At 38.2% G+C, this 17,271-nt stretch overlaps 1 protein-coding gene across 1 annotated transcript in view; it reads right to left on the bottom strand.

Annotated features, from left to right (window-relative positions):
* LOC132978541 (dynein axonemal heavy chain 8-like) overlaps positions 1 to 17,271 on the bottom strand; it is a 33,193-nt gene that overhangs the window by 11,317 nt on the left and 4,605 nt on the right. Inside the window, exons 10-56 of the mRNA XM_061043745.1 lie at positions 17,056 to 17,202; positions 16,784 to 16,963; positions 16,600 to 16,676; positions 16,389 to 16,488; positions 16,172 to 16,291; positions 15,943 to 16,078; positions 15,655 to 15,842; positions 14,866 to 14,985; positions 14,102 to 14,205; positions 13,945 to 14,029; positions 13,687 to 13,810; positions 12,641 to 12,807; positions 12,429 to 12,555; positions 11,211 to 11,446; positions 10,707 to 10,811; positions 10,466 to 10,579; positions 10,312 to 10,374; positions 9,947 to 10,047; positions 9,710 to 9,847; positions 9,265 to 9,505; positions 8,957 to 9,156; positions 8,529 to 8,682; positions 7,660 to 7,823; positions 7,245 to 7,347; positions 6,843 to 6,947; positions 6,405 to 6,566; positions 5,694 to 5,918; positions 5,404 to 5,576; positions 5,125 to 5,303; positions 4,859 to 5,046; positions 4,683 to 4,769; positions 4,482 to 4,589; positions 4,266 to 4,400; positions 3,599 to 3,760; positions 3,261 to 3,507; positions 2,808 to 3,049; positions 2,561 to 2,701; positions 2,228 to 2,459; positions 1,971 to 2,113; positions 1,734 to 1,868; positions 1,529 to 1,651; positions 1,204 to 1,417; positions 1,006 to 1,115; positions 752 to 915; positions 485 to 671; positions 272 to 394; positions 54 to 184 (exon numbers count right to left, since the gene is read on the bottom strand). Coding sequence (XP_060899728.1) covers positions 54 to 184; positions 272 to 394; positions 485 to 671; positions 752 to 915; positions 1,006 to 1,115; positions 1,204 to 1,417; positions 1,529 to 1,651; positions 1,734 to 1,868; positions 1,971 to 2,113; positions 2,228 to 2,459; positions 2,561 to 2,701; positions 2,808 to 3,049; positions 3,261 to 3,507; positions 3,599 to 3,760; positions 4,266 to 4,400; positions 4,482 to 4,589; positions 4,683 to 4,769; positions 4,859 to 5,046; positions 5,125 to 5,303; positions 5,404 to 5,576; positions 5,694 to 5,918; positions 6,405 to 6,566; positions 6,843 to 6,947; positions 7,245 to 7,347; positions 7,660 to 7,823; positions 8,529 to 8,682; positions 8,957 to 9,156; positions 9,265 to 9,505; positions 9,710 to 9,847; positions 9,947 to 10,047; positions 10,312 to 10,374; positions 10,466 to 10,579; positions 10,707 to 10,811; positions 11,211 to 11,446; positions 12,429 to 12,555; positions 12,641 to 12,807; positions 13,687 to 13,810; positions 13,945 to 14,029; positions 14,102 to 14,205; positions 14,866 to 14,985; positions 15,655 to 15,842; positions 15,943 to 16,078; positions 16,172 to 16,291; positions 16,389 to 16,488; positions 16,600 to 16,676; positions 16,784 to 16,963; positions 17,056 to 17,202 — 7,010 coding nt within the window. The remainder of the gene's footprint in view (positions 1 to 53; positions 185 to 271; positions 395 to 484; positions 672 to 751; positions 916 to 1,005; positions 1,116 to 1,203; positions 1,418 to 1,528; positions 1,652 to 1,733; positions 1,869 to 1,970; positions 2,114 to 2,227; positions 2,460 to 2,560; positions 2,702 to 2,807; positions 3,050 to 3,260; positions 3,508 to 3,598; positions 3,761 to 4,265; positions 4,401 to 4,481; positions 4,590 to 4,682; positions 4,770 to 4,858; positions 5,047 to 5,124; positions 5,304 to 5,403; positions 5,577 to 5,693; positions 5,919 to 6,404; positions 6,567 to 6,842; positions 6,948 to 7,244; positions 7,348 to 7,659; positions 7,824 to 8,528; positions 8,683 to 8,956; positions 9,157 to 9,264; positions 9,506 to 9,709; positions 9,848 to 9,946; positions 10,048 to 10,311; positions 10,375 to 10,465; positions 10,580 to 10,706; positions 10,812 to 11,210; positions 11,447 to 12,428; positions 12,556 to 12,640; positions 12,808 to 13,686; positions 13,811 to 13,944; positions 14,030 to 14,101; positions 14,206 to 14,865; positions 14,986 to 15,654; positions 15,843 to 15,942; positions 16,079 to 16,171; positions 16,292 to 16,388; positions 16,489 to 16,599; positions 16,677 to 16,783; positions 16,964 to 17,055; positions 17,203 to 17,271) is intronic.

Raw genomic sequence — 17,271 nt, 5'->3', positions numbered from 1 at the left:
GTTGGTTCAGTGATACTGGGGGCATTTAAAAAAAAATGTATTCCAGTTTTTACCTGGTCAGTGTTATCTGGAAAATGTTGTATCCAGCTATGTACGATGCCAAGCGAGTCAAGCTTTGTTTTCCTGATCCTCCCACCCCCACGAGCAGGGCATTACCATTATCAGTTCGAATGACTCGTGAGATCTATAGGAAGGGAAATCTCAAATACATCAGAACATCTTTAGCTTACTTTAGAGGATGGGTTTCAGTTGGATTGGCTTTTAGATTTACCTTGACGAGATGAGTCATGGCATCCTTAAAGAAAACCAGATCCAGGCTGGAGCCTCTAACAACTTCATTGTGCTGGGCCTGATACATCACCAGCTTCTCCAATAAGAACTCAAAACTTGGCACCTAGGAGAGTGATGATTTTATGAGATGATGTTGACAGATTTTGCAGCATCAATACAAATATCTTCCAATAACCTAACAACAACTTCATACAATTTCATAAATTTTGGGGGCATCAAAACAGGCATCATCTTCTTCTTCTCCAGTGGGCTCAGGAGCATCTTGTAGGAAGTCAACAAAGTACGGCTCTGGGTGCACCTCTTGATTGGTGTCAACATGCTCTTGGAACACACTAGTAATGGCCTTCTCAAACCACTCTCTGTCCTCAGTGCAAATGAACCTTAAGAAAAAAAAACTGTGAGCCTTGTTGCAATATTCTTATGTGCTTAAAAGATCAACTATAGTAACCAAGCACAGTACCTGTCAGCAATCACCCTTGTACTTTCACACTTGAAAAGGGCCAAGAGAGTAGGGATATCTCTACACTCACTGGCCTTAATGTTTAACATTCCTTGCCAGATCCTGGACAAGTCTCTCAAATTGAAGATGTAATGGAACTTGCATGGTGTGGGGAGCATTTTCACCTTTAATGTACAATTATCACGACAGGTCAAGTCTTGATCAGTCAAATCTGTACCTATAAACAATTTCACATCTCACATTTCAATAATAACCTTTGTCCGCTGCCATAAAATCCTCCCAGTAGACACAAGACATTTTATCATATCTGATATTTCAGGGGGAAAATCCCTGCAGGAATGGAAATATCCACAGCCAATTACACCTGCAGACAGAGAGAGCACAAAGCATGAAGTGTTTTTATACCAAAAAAGGTAAGCAGAAAAATTATCATTTATTTTAGAGATAGCTACCAAAGATCTTATCGATGGATGTGTTGGATGGCAGAGTGCAGTTGAAGACTGTAAACTGTCTTTTCAGCCTTTGTGGGATGTCATTTCTCCCACCACCTGGGTGAATCATGGCAGCAAGTACCTGTACATCTTCTACAGTGATGAAGTCTCCGGGCTTGTCCAGATTGTACATTCCAGTCATTTCCATCATCTGCCGTACAATCTCATTGGTGATCTGATTGGACAGTCACATATAGCAGTAACATGAAATATCCACTCTCTCTACACGCACAAGGCACACACTCACACACGTATATTCATTATGTATGAAAACCTGTATAAACACCTGATCTCCCCATTCATTGACAATAGGCATGTTTATGTCATCTACAAAGATTGTCATCCTGCGTCCTCCTGGAGGTCCATATGTGCTGCCAATTCGTTTCTCAATGTAGCTTTCCACTGTTCTCTGTAAAGGGAATTAAAGGATTTCCACTCAAAAGTTCTGAACCCTGAAAAGTCACGGATGCAGATCATAATAAATAGACTACCTGAAACATAATGGGTTCTGTTGCAGAGGAGAAGTTCAGGGATTTGAACAGGTCTGTCTCAGGGTCATATTTCTTGGTGTAGCCTTTTATCATTACTGTCTTGGCTGTTCCTTGTTCACCAATAAGCAGTACAGCCTATAAACACACACACAGTTTTCATCATTCACAGAATACCTTCAACCCACGAAAGTAAAGATGAAAACTACTGTTGTACTTTAAAAGATACATAATGATCACCTTGCGTTGTTTGGCTATAGTCTCCAGCAGGAAAGAGGTCCTTGTGTTATCCACATTTGGCACAAGAATGGAGGTGTAGTCGGGCACATGGTCAGTTGGATAGACATATTCCCCCACCAGGTTATTCCAATGACACCATTCACCTGAAACAGAGGCCATATATATATATACATGTATGCAAAGCCAACATTAACCAGACATAAAACAATCACTTAAAAAGGGAAAAGGAGGGGTTTTTAAGTATAAAACGTCTGTACCGTTTCGGTTGACCATGTACTCAAACATAGTCTCTCCTGGCTGTGTTTGAGGCACATCAATTTTGTTTTCATGAGCTCGGATGTAAGCCTCCAGTTTGTCCCTATCCTCTAACTCCAAAAGGGCTCCCAGGCTCCACATCAAGCAGAAGACAAAAAGGCGTTCAAGGTGTTTGCTACCAGCCAAACCCCCTTTGTCCTTAGTTGGCATGAGGCCCTCCAGCAAATTCACAGACTGAGGGGGGAAAGTACTCAAATAATTCCCTCTTTTTATACAACAAGATAAGGGTTATCATCTAATCATTGTTTGTCTTTATTAGTTTTCACAAAACATACCTGCATTATATAGTTGCACTCCAAGAGATCCATTTTTGGTTTAAGGTTCCGCTTCATGTGTAAGTAAGCATCCTCAAAGATCTTCATATATAAACTTACTATGCTTTCTGCCTCTTCAGCATTGCGCTTGTTAGCCCATCCCTACGGCATTAAATTGATATTCATGTTAAGCACTTCACAGTAAAACAAACATTCATTCTTATCGTCATACTTTCTTTAAATTGCTGATTTAACAGAACAACTGAACCTGAAGAATGGGTCGCCAGCTGAGAGCTGAGGAGCTCATGAAGACCATACCCACACGGGACACAGTAGCAGGAGAAGCATTATCCATGTTGTGCACCTCAAACACCAGCTTGCAGGATGGAGACATAGTTATGCGGTCACCATTAGCCAGGGTCAGTGTTTTGTTATCATCCAACACAGAGTTGAGGTTTTCAATCCATATGGCGTCCACCGGGCCATCCAGTACAATCCATATGAACTCCCCTGAAAATGTCAACCAGTCATAAAAGAGTGAAAGATTTAGTGTAATTACTATCCAATAACTGCAAAATGTGTCATTGTCCTTTTAAGTGATTCATAATATATAGCATATTAATGTCTCTTGGTTGTTACATTTTAAGACATTTTCAGAAAAAGGAGATTTTTAATATTAGTTAAGTTTTAGTTTCAATATTTCTCAACCTATTTTACAAACCTTTCTTTGCTTTAAGTGTCCTCCTCCAAAGAGTGGAGAAGATCCCATCCGTCCAATCGTTGGTGGCTGCGTCAAGACGACCAAACATCTGTGGTGCAGTGATTGCTTTGGGGTTCATGCGCATCTCCCTATGTGGGCTCACACATTCAGACATAGCTTTCATCAGAGTGTTGATGACCGTTGTCTTCCCCGCTCCACTCGGGCCCAAAGTCATCAGGCCGTGGCGTACTCGTGAAGTCTCATAAAGCTGACAATGACAGTAAGACAGCCATAACACATTTTTCAAACAAAACAGAGATATTGAACAGAAGAGAGTATAATTACGAAAAGGGTTTTACCTGAACCAGCTTGAGGTTCCATGGTGGGTGGTTGACAAGGCCGGCAAGCTTAACTTGATTGTCAACAGCAGCTTGAAGTTCAACATATGTGCTACCATCCAGCTGGATACCAGGAAACAGGTCATTGATCAAACTTTTGAAGAGTGGCTCATCCTCATCAACCTGAAACATAAAGAATGATTTAGATACACAGTATCTGCAGACACAGTGAAATCCCTCTTAATGTTTATCATACTATTCTGCCTGGAGGACTATAGCTTCCGTACATGGGGTGCACTAACCACTCAGCTAATTGCATTCACAGTCTTTAAAACATCTTTTGCTAACTTTTGCACTGTGTAAAAAAGTTGTAATATTTCAAACAGCGCTTCATCTTTTCTCTGTTCGAACTAACTCTGTCTGTTATCATGCAGGTAACAGCTGGTGGCTGCGTATGACAACACTTAGTATAACTTCACGTTAGTGAAGTTGTATTGATGATATTAAAATGCTCCGTTTTAGTCAAGTCCAGCTGAAGAATAGAATTTCTATTATAAATGTCTTTTTCTGTTTGGTGGATCCGAAAAGCCGATCTGATCCGGGATCAAAATACATGATCTGATCAGAACCATGGGATTTGTGTCCTGTAAAACCATTATTAGGTGGTCACAGTGAGTTCCTGTTATACCAGTTTAGAAAGATTCATGTCACGCAGCACTCTCATGACAGTACTGGACTCTGAGTCATCAGGCCGTGCTCTCTTACTGGCCCCCAGTGTTCGCAACACAGAGAGGATGTTCCTTAAGCCGAAATCATAGTGGACCTGAAATAGAAAATAAGTTGTATGTGAGTAGGCTTTAAGTCATTTCAAAATATGAATAATGTGTGGGCACAAGTTTCTCACCTGTTTTGTAAGCTGTTCTTCACACAGTTTATAAAGGACAAAGAACTTCTGGGCTAAAATGACATTGTCATTGAATCCACAACTGGCCAGTTTTACTCTCATGATGATCTGCAAAACACAGCAGTGAATAAAGTTGTTTGGTAAGACTGGAGCTTAAGGAAAAGTTATGCAATTATGCATCCAAAGGTAGACTTGACCCACCTGCCTGTCTGGTACCATCATAGACACGGTTCTGAACTGCACTTTTAAATTCTCAGGAAGTTCCTGACGACCAGCATATCCAGGGTTCTAGACATGGGATTGTGATGTATTAGCTTCTGAATATTCAACGTTTATTTTTTGTAGATTAAAGATTCCTTTGCATTCCTGTATCCTACCATGGTAATAAACAGGCCAAACTCTGGATTCAGATTCACACAGTCTCCATCAGTAAAGATGAAAGTGCTTTTGTGTTTCTTGCGTGCCATCAGAACAATGTAGATCTGCTGAGCAGCTACTGAAAGCACTGGCAGGTCGATTCTGTTGAACTCATCAAAGCAGCCCCAAGACCCTGACTGTGCAAGACCTGAGTAAAGAATAGAGCATGAGACAACCAACACTCTACAAAACAATGCTACAGGAGTTATTTCATCGTCTGGGGTACCTTTGTAGATTCTTCCCAGTCCTCTAAAGTCCATCTGGTCAGAGCAGTTGAACACAACCACATACTTGCCGAGGCAGCGACCCATGTCTTTAGTGGTTTCTGTTTTCCCAGTGCCAGCTGGCCCTGCAGGGGCTCCACCCATGCTCATGCCCAGAGCCTGGGACAGTGTGATATAACATCTGTTGATTAAAAAGACAGTGATTCGAAGAAGCCACCTACATTGTATAAAAATGTATTTAATCTATTTTAAAACACAAATTAAAATTTCCCATCGCTTGCCTGTCAGTCAGGGGGGTGATGACCAGACGGTCAGTGCAGCCTAAGAACTCATTTTGATACATGAAGTCGACATTAGTTATAGACACAAGGACCTTATCCAGGTCGTACTTGAAGTAAAATCTGCTCTGCTTCAGCCATTCAAAGTCACCGATAGATTTTACACGCTTTTTTACCTGAGAACAAACAAGGAAATGTATATATGAATATATGTTACTAAAATTACAATAACTAGCCAATATGCTAAGTATAACGATCCATAACAGAAGAGAGATTTATTTAAAGAAACCTACTAGGTCATTAAATATATCACTTTGGTGCACATGGATTGTGACAAGTGTCTCATATTTGACCCGGTCAAACTTGCTCAGATCATGGGTCGTTTGTTTAATTAGGGTTGTGAGTAGATTTAGGAACTTCTTTTTGGTGTAAGGCATGATCTCCTTGTCATCTTCAGCATTCTGTAGTGCCTCTTCTGCATCTCTGGTCCAAAGCATTTGGATCCCCAACAAGCCAACCTGAAAAAAAGTAAGTGCAAAAAGATAAACTAAAAAGGTACCGGTAAATCACATAAAATGAATCTGTCAGCAACTGTTTGGCTGTCCCAGTTACTTAGGAAGGCAGCAAGAGGTCCTTTTGTTTAGCTTTGGTTTGAGGCATGAGGCCATATAACTTGATGGTTTGACAAAAGCATCAATTGTTCAGTGTGTAGCAGTTTGAGGAAAGGCTTAATCATGTCCTGGTCAAACAAGTGATGAGTGTTTAAAACCTCTTTCTCCCTTTAAGAATCTGCACAGAGCTGTGGTCACAGGTTGAACAGGTTGTTACACTTGGGTCTGAGTTGTACTAAGGCTATGTATAAAAAACAATGTAATCTAATCAAATGAACCCTGTACATGTTGTTTGTTTTCCTAATTTCCATCAAAGTCATTGTAGTGCCAAGAAAACATGACTACTGTCAAGTTATTAAACATTTTATGAGTACTGCACAAGTTACTTCTGACCTGAGCTTGGAACGTGTCAAGAAAAGAGAGGAGGTCAAAGTCTTCATCGTTGATTTCTAGATCTGAAGCTTTGATCACAGTGTGTAAAGAAGCCTGTTGCTGTAACAACAGCTCCCCAATCCAAAGCTCCACTGGTCCCTGTGCTATTACAGGACTGTCCAGCTGAAACCACACATACACATTTACTTAATCATTGTATACTTGTCATCAGAATATGAAAGCAGCAAAGTACGGGTGATAAATATTGCATAATTTAAATGCAATATGATGCATGGTGTGGATTCAACTACCCAAAAATGTACAATGTAAATAAATCAGCTAGTTATAGACCAGCTGCAACAAATTGCCTTATATTAAAAGAAACACATTTAATTTCTATATTGCACATGCAGGATTACAGCATAGTTTAACTCTGCAAATGCCATTACATTTACATACCGGTAACTTCTCTCCCTCTTGTGAAAGGACAGACAGGATCTTGTCATACTCTGTTGCATGAAACTCCACTTCATTGACATTGTCAAACACTCCAAGTAGATGTGACTGAAAGTAAAGCATGACTAAAATTTATAATTGGTAAAATTTTTTCTAACAAATAAGTAGTATATAGTAAGTAGTAATAATAAGAGTATATGTAATCAGGGTCACATTCTTATTTTTATTCTTTGGACATATTTGTCCCCACATTTTAAATGATTACTGTATGTTGCCAGACTTTGTGTTATCCACTTCACACCTACACATACACTGTATATGTTACAGGTTACCATTAGGTAAGAACATTTCTTGAGTCACACTTTTAAAAGTCGTTTTTTTTACGGTTTCCATGGGTGCCCTCACCTGGATTGTGTGAGAATCACTGGCTTGTCCAAGTATTTCCAAGAGGGATGGATCAGACACAAAGAAGAACCGTGGGAACAGGAGCCTCTTTTTCTCAAGGTACCTGTTGATTGATATTACATCATTTCCAGTGAGAAAATCATCCAATAAAAAGCACATAAATACAAATGATTTTGGTGATGAAAGTCAAATTGAAAACATTTCAATAAAATGCTGATTGGTCATTGTTTTTCATTGAGGCTGTCATAGTACACCAACACTTACATGTTGCTCACATTTTTCATACATTTATGTTTAAAAAAAAAAGGGAAAGCAAACTACTTGAAGAGTTTAGATAAAGGTTTTTAGCCCAACTCGTGTATCTTACTATCATTATAAATAAAATCAAAAACCAAGCTGTTGTACAAAGCTTTACCCTGAAAGAGATTTTTGACAAAACTCCAGCTGTTTCTGGAGATCTGGCAGCAGCTGTCCCATGATTGGGTCACCCGTACAGCACTCCACCACATTATGGACTTTCTGGGCTCGCTGCATGACTGTGATCCAGGACTTGTCAATGTTTTGAAAACGCTTGGCTTCCTATAATGAGAAAAAGTATTTTGGTATTTTACTATAGTAGAGTTCAACATTATAATTTTGTTGAAAGTAGAAACAGTGCATTATTACATGATTGTGTTAAATGCTTGATTCTGATTGTCCAACTACACATAGCAACAATCTGTTATCCCTTAATAGCAGGCTGTTAAGAAGAACAAACCATTACTAAGAAAAGCAGATTAGGTTGCTAGGGACACGGCTCTTATCACAGACTCTGGAGGACTGTATGGCAAAGAAAATGTCCTAACTGTGACGGCTCAGAAAAACTCAGTCAGGTACTGTGTTGATTAATGCAGAGTTCACCTTGTCTCACGCGAGCATGAGTTGAAAGCTTCTTATTTGTCAGTATGAAGTTGAGCTAATTTTAGTAAGGATCAGTTAGTGATTTAACCAGTGATATGGATGTACCTCTAACTGTAGATTACAACATATGTGTTTAGTTAAGGTGAAGAAGAAAACACTTTTAAATCAATAAAATCATTTCCAAATCAATATTTTGTTTTCAAATGATTGATTTCCTTCACAAGAAGTTGTGTAGTCAGGCAGGATAATGTAAAGTGAACAGGTTGTAATTGCAGGAGAACAGGCCCCTCTGCTTCACATCAGGGTCCTGCTCACCTTGTCAGTGTTCCATTCCACGATAACCAACTCATACATTGCTATACATTATTTCTTACTTAGCCATACCTGTGGAAGGTCTTTGGCGATGTCACCCCCAACAAACACAGCCTCCAAATAGAGCCAAAGGTTTTGCACAATAATCCACTGTTCGATGACATCAGATGATGTTGAAAGTTTGCACACCCAATCCTGGATCTCTGCTTTGTAGTAGGCACTGTACCTGTAAGGGGAAGAGAAGGATACAGTAATATCCTGAAGACATATATTGTGTGGAAATCATTTCTGAGGATGCATTGAATAAATGGAGCATAAATGATCTGTATCATTGTTTTTTTCTTTCTAAGATATCTGTTAAAACAACCCAATTCAAGTATCAGTCTTTCTTTTTATGCCCCCAATCCATTTTGTTACATGGTCTTAAGTATCGCTCAATGTTTTGGACAAGGTGTTAAAAATAAATGTACCGGAACATGTTAGTGTTTGCGCTTTCATACCTGTTGCTTAGCAGTGACCCCAGCACCATCAGACTATCCTCCAGGATGGTGAAGATCTCTGCTGTCTCTGCAGCTTTCAGCAACAGTTCTCCTCTATCCTTAAATGTATTTAAACTCAGGATCTGGCCAGACCACACTTCTTTCACTTGTGTTAACTTTGCCTCGATATCCTTCTCCTTCACAGCTGTTATGCAGATGTCCTTCAGGGCAAATATATATAAAAGGTTAGCTTGGGGGGGTAAAATTAATTACAGAGCACAAGTAAAAGAATGTGGCAGGATGAATAAAGTTTCTAACAGCCAACAGACCTCAATGTCGTCCTTGTACTTCAACAGAGGTGCTTCCATGATGTTCTGCAACATAAAGTTCTTGGACTCCACCTCAAAATGGTGCCCAGTCAGGTCGGTAATCCGGTCCCAGTGTCTCCTCGTCATAGATTTGTTTGCCATCATCTCAAGCAGAGGGCATGACTCACTAAAGTCATCAATGGTGGTCTTCAGGTCAAGGAAGGCTTGCCAGCTCTTCAGACCTTTAGGTAGCTTTCGACATCTAGAATAAAATGTGTTATGATGCACATGTAAGAACAAAATACAAACATTACTTTTTTTGTTTTCTAACACTTCCCACATTCAAAAAACTCCACCTTTTAAAATAATTACAGTGCTAACATTTTTTCACAAGATATAGGAAAAAACAAAACAATCATTTCAAACCTTCGTGTAAGGAGAATTGTCATAAAAATACCTGGATTACCTGTTTTGAAATTCCAAAAGTTCTGTGTTGATCTTCTCAATATCCACATTTACCCACAGAATGCTGTAGTACCCACCAATATTGCCCATCACTGCATCATACAGGCCATAGAGTTTCTGTAGTAGGTCAAGCTCTTTTCTGATGTAATCAAAAAAAAACCGAAATGATATATTAGTGTAGAATTGAGACAACAGTCACAGTTCTAGAAATGTAGGGTCGAATCTGGTGCTAACTCACTTTTTCTTGTCCAGACAGTCGTACTCTGTTACTGGCAAACCAAGAAGCTGCTCTCCAGAGTTATAGATGCTGAAATTCTTCCACAGATCTTCAAAATGTGCCTGAAGGAATTTTGAAAAAGGGTCTGTGTTAAATACAAAATAGAATCTAACCATTTTTCAAATATATTTTCTATTTTCATTTGCAAAAAATTACATTTGAAAATTATTTTTAGAAGTTTATTTATTCATGGAACGAGGACTTCCTCTATGGATACAGATTTTTTCTTTAATTAAGGTTATTGTTAACCTCAAACTGAAATGTCACATTTTCATAATTCAGCAATAACTAATATAAAACGACCTTTAAGTTCATTTAAATGTTACCTTAAAGCTTTGAAGCCTGCGGCTGGCTTCTTGGGGAGCTATTCCATCAGCCATGGGGCCTTCCTAAAAAAAAGAAAAAGAAGGACTGCATAAGAACTTGTTAATAGTTTCAGTAAGATAACATATGTTGAGAGTAAAAAAACTAAGTACTTACTAAATCATACTGCTCAATATAATTGCTAACATCATTTTGGAAATCACCAACAGAGTCCAGAAGGTTTTGTTTGAATTTGGGCTGTAAAAGGACAAGTTCATCTCGCAATGATCTCTGAGAAAGCCAGGAACCAAGAACAGTGAGGTTAAAGGACAGCATTTATAAATTATAATAGAAACACTATGAGAAGTAATAAAACAGCAAAAATAACAACAACAATCAATACAATATTAATACTAACAGCTTTAGCTGAAAGCTCGTTGAAGAAATTTCTCAGGTTGGACACGCCCTCTACATCCGTTTTGGTCATCTCTGGTTCATATTTAATTAAAATTTCAAAGGCTTCCTGTGATAAATAGTATGATCAAATGTTGGATATGAGCAGCTGATTTCATTCATCTATAGAGCTAAATTATGAATAAAAAATAATGTTTTACTAATTATCAACAACTACAAATGACGATGAAAAACATTTCTGAAAACAGTAATGACACTTTTGACAGAGCATAAAGACCTACAATCTAATGGAAATAACAATCTCTGTAAACGGTCTGAGATATCTTTAGCTGTTAAACACACCACAGAGCTACAAAGCCAGTGTTTTATTGAGTATGATCTCTGAGAACAGTAAGATATCATCAAATAATTCGTATCCCTAACAAAGCCTGAAGATTAGAATAACTATTGCTGGGGTTCAATAGACTAAAGCTGTATAATTGAATGCATTTGATGGTGTGACTCATACTTCAATAGAAATCAATGTCATATCTGTTTGTATTTCAGAATCCCGAAGCTCCGACAAGGCTGCATTGGCACGGCGCACATCTTCCAGATTAGTCACAGGATGCAAGAGTTGTTTGAGGTATTTTTTCGTATGTATTCTAGTGTCCAGCATTTTCTTCTTGTACTTCTCCTTCAGGTATTTACACAACAGTTTCTTCCAAGCTTTGGTCTCAGCTGTCAAAGACTTCTTCAATGGTTCTACATACAACAGACACAACTTACAGTGAGGACGTTTTCAAATCACATTAAACCTAAAAGTGAGGACATGAAATAGAAAGAAAATATTATGTTACTGTTTTGACTAAAATGATAAAATAGCCAAAGCGGGAGACAAAATAAATACAGTACATTTTGGGAAATTAAAAGGCACTATTTATACCACAAACTCACAGTTATAGAATAAACAATCAGGGTTACTGCATAGGATTTAGAACAAAAAATTAGAATCCTATTTTTTTTCTTCCATTACAATCACTATTTAAAATATACATAAATAAAAACTTGAACATTTCCTATTCAATCAAATGTTCCCTAAGCAGCATTCTTGTTGGTAGACATTTGCTCCACATGTGCCAGAGATGGTGATGATAGTCAATCCACCATTTGGGTCCGCACAGACAGATATAATAAAGAACTTGATGGATTCTGAATAAGGATTGAAAAATGTGTTTTGTGCTTCTCTGAATAGAGATTGAATGACTTGGGTTGAGGTTCCTTCTGTAACGCCACCATGAGATACATTTCTTTATAGTAAAATGTCTTTATAATTGTATGGATGTTCATGTTAGATTGACCTTTCCTTATCCTGCAATCATCAGGTAACAATTTCACCTGTCCAGTACTTTAACTGTGCCGTATGTAATGTAGTTCATAGCAAATGTTAGCATGTTAGCACACTGTGCTGGTGAACGTTATTTCATGCCAACAATGTCATCAAAGACAGTAAGCATTTACATCTGAGCACTGCTGTGTGACTATAGTCTTACACTAGTGCCTCCAACTGTAGAAGTGGCTAAACTAAAGCTTTAGCTCCATCCTCTGACTGGTTGCTGTAGCACTCTTGACTAGCTTTCTACCTTCCTTAGTGGAATTTGACCAAGAAGCAGGTACACAATAAAAATGTAGAAGAGTGGTAGTGTATTAACTGGCTGCTATCTAGAATACACTGCAGCTCCCTTACCTGTTGACAATTCAGTACACCCCAAAACTTTCATGGGCTTGATATCTTCAATTTCTTTTTCAATTGAGTCGTAGTGCTGGATTTCAGATTGGATCTGGGTCAAAGATGGATTGCTGTCCATGAATTCCTTCAAAATGTTAAGAAAATAGGGATGTTAATATTATGCATGGATTAGGAGCCTAAACAATGACAGGTTACTTGTGCAGGACAACCTTGATTTTGAGGTTTCGGTCCTCATCCCAGATCGCTCTAAAAGGACTGAACTGCTTCAGAACATCAGCCTCTTGTTCTTTCAGGGCGGTTAGCTTGGATTTCAGACTGTCCACGACCTTTTCGATGTCCATGTTTCCCACAACTTCTTGATGGAAGTTTTCTTTTTCTTCGTGTAATAAATCATCACAAACAAAAAACACTCTTCAAATCAAATATTTATATAACCAAGTCTGTACACACTTGCTGAAAATTGCTAATTATAGTGCTGTTCAACTTTGATAAATTTTATTCATGTCAAAAGATTTTACAATACACTGGATATGTGGGCACAGATAGCCTAGCAGTTAGGTTGCGCTCCATCTTCGGAGGCAATAGTCCTCCAAGCGGGGCCTTTCCCGTATGTCATTCCCTACTCTCTCTCCTAATTGCCTACTCTAGCTATTGAGCCAAGACTTTCTTTTCAGGGTGCTGCTCTTTGTTTTTAGTCTGCCTGGAGACTTAGGAAACAAGAATTGAGTTGAGACATAACAAACCGATTTTTAGACTTGCATGAAGATAAGTAAAATTAATAAAAAGCTGAATCTTCGTCAGATGACAGCCAATAGTAATGCATTTAAACTGTAGTAACGATAGTTTTGTGAGTGAATGGGACTATATCTCCACCAAGCTACATATTCCAAGAGCAAAGGGAATGTCTCTGCTTGAGATTACATATGATGTGGAAAATTGTTTAAAATGCATAGTGTTTAGTGCTGGCAAGCCCAGGTTTCCTATATAAGGTACATTTGGGAATCATCACTCGGGATATCCCGGATCGACACCCGATTCTGAACAACATCAAGGTGCAGAGATACAATCTTTATTCAAAAACCCTGGTTACAATTTAACCCCGTGGTTTCCAACTTTTGTTCCCTGGATCCCCTCTACTACTAAGAAAAGATGAGCCCCACCACAGAACCCCCTCAAACACATATTTCATAATTGTTTTTTTTTAATTGTATTCTTGAACTTTTCGTTTAGGGTTTGCATGCTAACAATGGCTTACCTTTTTTCTTGGTGGAATCATCAGTGTATTCCCACTGCCACACAACACCTTTGCTTACTTCCAACACCAACTCAATGAGTTGATTTATGCCCTGTTGGAGCTCATCAACAGTAGGAACCATCACCTAAAGACAAGAATTTTATAATAAAGAAAAAAGATGTATTCTGGATTGATTGGCTAAGAGTTTAACTTTATCTATAACCCTTCATGGGAACTAGAAAGAGCTGTTTAATGTGCTAATGGTTAGTATGAACTCACCACATTAGCTAAAACCAGTTGCACTTCAGATTTTATTAGTGGGGCCATCTCAGACACAGAATTGGACTCCTTGTGAGTATTTGCCCTGTAACAGATCATACTGTTTAGCCTAGATATCATCATCTTTTTACATACTGACCAACAAACACAGACTTACTTGTGGAATAATCTCCTACTCAAGGTGTCAAGGGATAACTTGGTAGTACTGACCAGTGCATCTAATACTCTTGAAGAGAAGTATTCATAAAGCGTTTTAAACTCCTGCAACAAAGATTGTTTTTCAGGCATTAACACGGTTGTTTGCAAACTGTGCATGAGAGCAATACAATGGAATCGGAAAACAAAAATACCTTTTCAAATGTGTGTGTCTTTTTTCTCTCTGGATCTACTTGAGTAGTTCCCTCCTCCTCCTCATCAGGGGTCTTCTTGCCCTCTCCTGACAATGTCGCATCCCTCGTTCCTAAAAGTTTAAAGAAGTTCGGAGGGGAAACAACCACGTATATATTATTTATCTGTGGTTGGTGTATAACTGTATTTCACTCTTTGTGCAACACTAGAAAATGAGACTTAAGAGCACCTGGAGCTGGTTCCTCAACAGTCATGATGGCTTTTGGTTCAATAGCACTCAGCACATGTCTCAGCTTCCCCACTGCTTCTTTAACACGACTACATTTGCTGTTCAATGTCTTTATATGCTCCTTACAAAGATGCTTAAATAAGAAAAAGGAGATTAGTGAACAAGCTATCAAATCAATATTTCTTTAAAACATTGTCAAACCAATTGAAGATTATCATAAGAGGCATTATTATTATTCAAATACAGATCAAATCATCTAAGGATTCATGATTGAAAGATGATTAATAATTCACTAATACTTGTGTTTTCATTCTGAAAATGAAAATGTAGAAACAGTACAGTACCTTGTTATTGTTGATTAGGTACTGCAGTGAGGATGCGTGATCTTCTGGGAGTTCAATCACCACGACCTCTGAGATGTCTTTAAGGACATCATCAATGTGGATTTTACAAATATCCTGCACCTAAAACAACATGTATATGCCATATATTATTATCATTAATAATGTTGCAATAGTAATTCTATGTTTAAAAAAAAACAACTTTCATATTCAAATACAATAATTGAGATAAAAGACGGTACACATTTTGCTCTGAGCTTTTCTCCAGTACAATACCTTCTTTACAAGATGTTGGAGCTCAAACAAAGCCCTGTCAGCCTTTTGAAAGAACTTGTCCAATAAGGGGGGATCACTTGACCAAGCGAGTAAGTCTGATCCATGTTGAAACACAGATTCCACCTTGAAATTGATAAATGAAGAAATAACACTGCTTAAGGACCTAAACACAAATTACTAAAAAAAGACCAATCACTCTGAAGCAAGCAACAAATGTGCCCACTTATAGCTAAAGCATATAGAAGGCCCAAGTGTTAGTTATGCAAGGTATATAAGCAAAAAACAAACAAAACAAAGTATAATAATACATTCAAATGTTCGTCTTTAAAATGTAATTTACTTTCCCACTGCTTACATTTTCTTTTTTTGACGCCATCAAGCTGGTGAGGTGTTCAGGTATGCACTCACAAGCTGCCTCGTAATCTGCCAAAATGGTCTACAAAAACATTTAAGTATAATAACATGCAAGTCATAATATAAGATGGCCCTTTCTATCTGTGAAATTGTATTGCTTACCTGTAGTCGGAGATGAGTGGCATTTAATTGGCTTTCCAAATTAACCAAATCCAATCCTCTTTTTGGAACCTCAAGATGCATCTCCAACAAACACTTGGCCTCACGAATGATCTCGGTTACTTTCGGATCTAAACCAATCAGGAATTTTCCATTCTTTGGGTGACGAAGCAGCAGCATACAATTCAAGACTGTTACAAAGTAGGAATAGGAAGGAATGATATGAAATCAATACTAATCCTACAACATAATGAGGGTATCAAAATTAAAAGATAGAGCAATAGAACTAACCAGAACCTTTATTGGACACTTCACTCATCCACGCTTTATGGTGAACAACCTCAAACTCTGTTAATACAGCTGCGGTTTGATTGAATATTTTCATCACATCTTGACCCTCAGGGCTGCACAGGATGTCACAGCTCTTCTGTTGCTGACCGGCACAGATACATTCAAGGTTAAAATATTTTAAACAATGAACATGCATTCAGGCGTTCTGGTGGGAGTAGTTTTGGCTTACTTGTATGTATGTAATGGGATCAGCAATTTTTTTGTAGAGGTGCCTGACCCAAGCAATCCTTCCAGCCACAGGAGGCATATTTACAGCTAACGGGGGATCATTTTTCAGTTTGTCATAGTGCTGAAAAAAAAGTAAAGTATACCAGTAAATTTAATAGGAAATGTCAATATCTACAGAAGATCTACCCATAAAAGTATTCCCCAACAGGATAAGATACCTTCTCCACAAACTCTAGTTCATGGGCATAAACTTCAAAAATAAGGCCCAAGACGTTAGATATTTCTTCTTCAAGACAGGGAATGTTCAGCCTCTGAAAACTACAAATAAAAAATGATGAGACCTTTAATCATTATAATGTAAAATCACCAACAGCTCCAATAACTAAAGTGCAATCTTAAAATGAGTCTACTATATTTTGCCCCACTGACCTCTGTACTAGGGACAGAGATTTCTGAGATGAGATGATGTTTGAGAAGCAGGAACTCATGAATGTTCGTAGCTGGTTCTGTAGATAAAGAGCAGTAAATTGAATATGACCATATTCTTAATTAAATAAAACTTGCATTACATTTAATGCACTACAGACTGTTAACAGAGGAAAATTATACATACCTCAAAGTGGCTGATTTGAGTCATGAACTTTTCAGCTGACTCTGGACTCAACATATCACATTGCTTCCTTTTCAGGTTCATGGAGATAGTGTGGAATTGTCTGGCCAGATTCTCGATGCCCTCAATATTTGATTTTGCCAGAGGTTCAAACTTCTTGAACACTGTAATTATTTCTACAATCTGCAAAAGATAACACTTATGGTTACTAGACAAGGCTTTATGGTTGAAGAGAAATGAAATGAGATTTAAATAGTCAGCAGCTTGAACTGCACCTTTTCAAGTTGCTTGCAAAATCCCTGAAAGTGGCCAAAAATCAGTGTCTCTGACACATCAAATGACGTCTTTCCAGGCTGTTCCATCGTTTGTTTCTTCATTTTCTGGAAGCGACACTGATACTCTTGATACAGGCTGATACAGTTCTGCCAAAAGGATGGATGATAAAGTTGGAAGCAGATGTCAACGTGTGTTATGACAACACAGCTAATCAA

The sequence above is a fragment of the Labrus mixtus genome, chromosome 8 (assembly GCF_963584025.1).
Source record: "Labrus mixtus chromosome 8, fLabMix1.1, whole genome shotgun sequence".
Lineage (NCBI taxonomy): Eukaryota > Metazoa > Chordata > Actinopteri > Labriformes > Labridae > Labrus > Labrus mixtus.
Note: the sequence above shows the minus strand (reverse complement) of the source record. Positions and strands in the feature narration are given on the sequence as shown.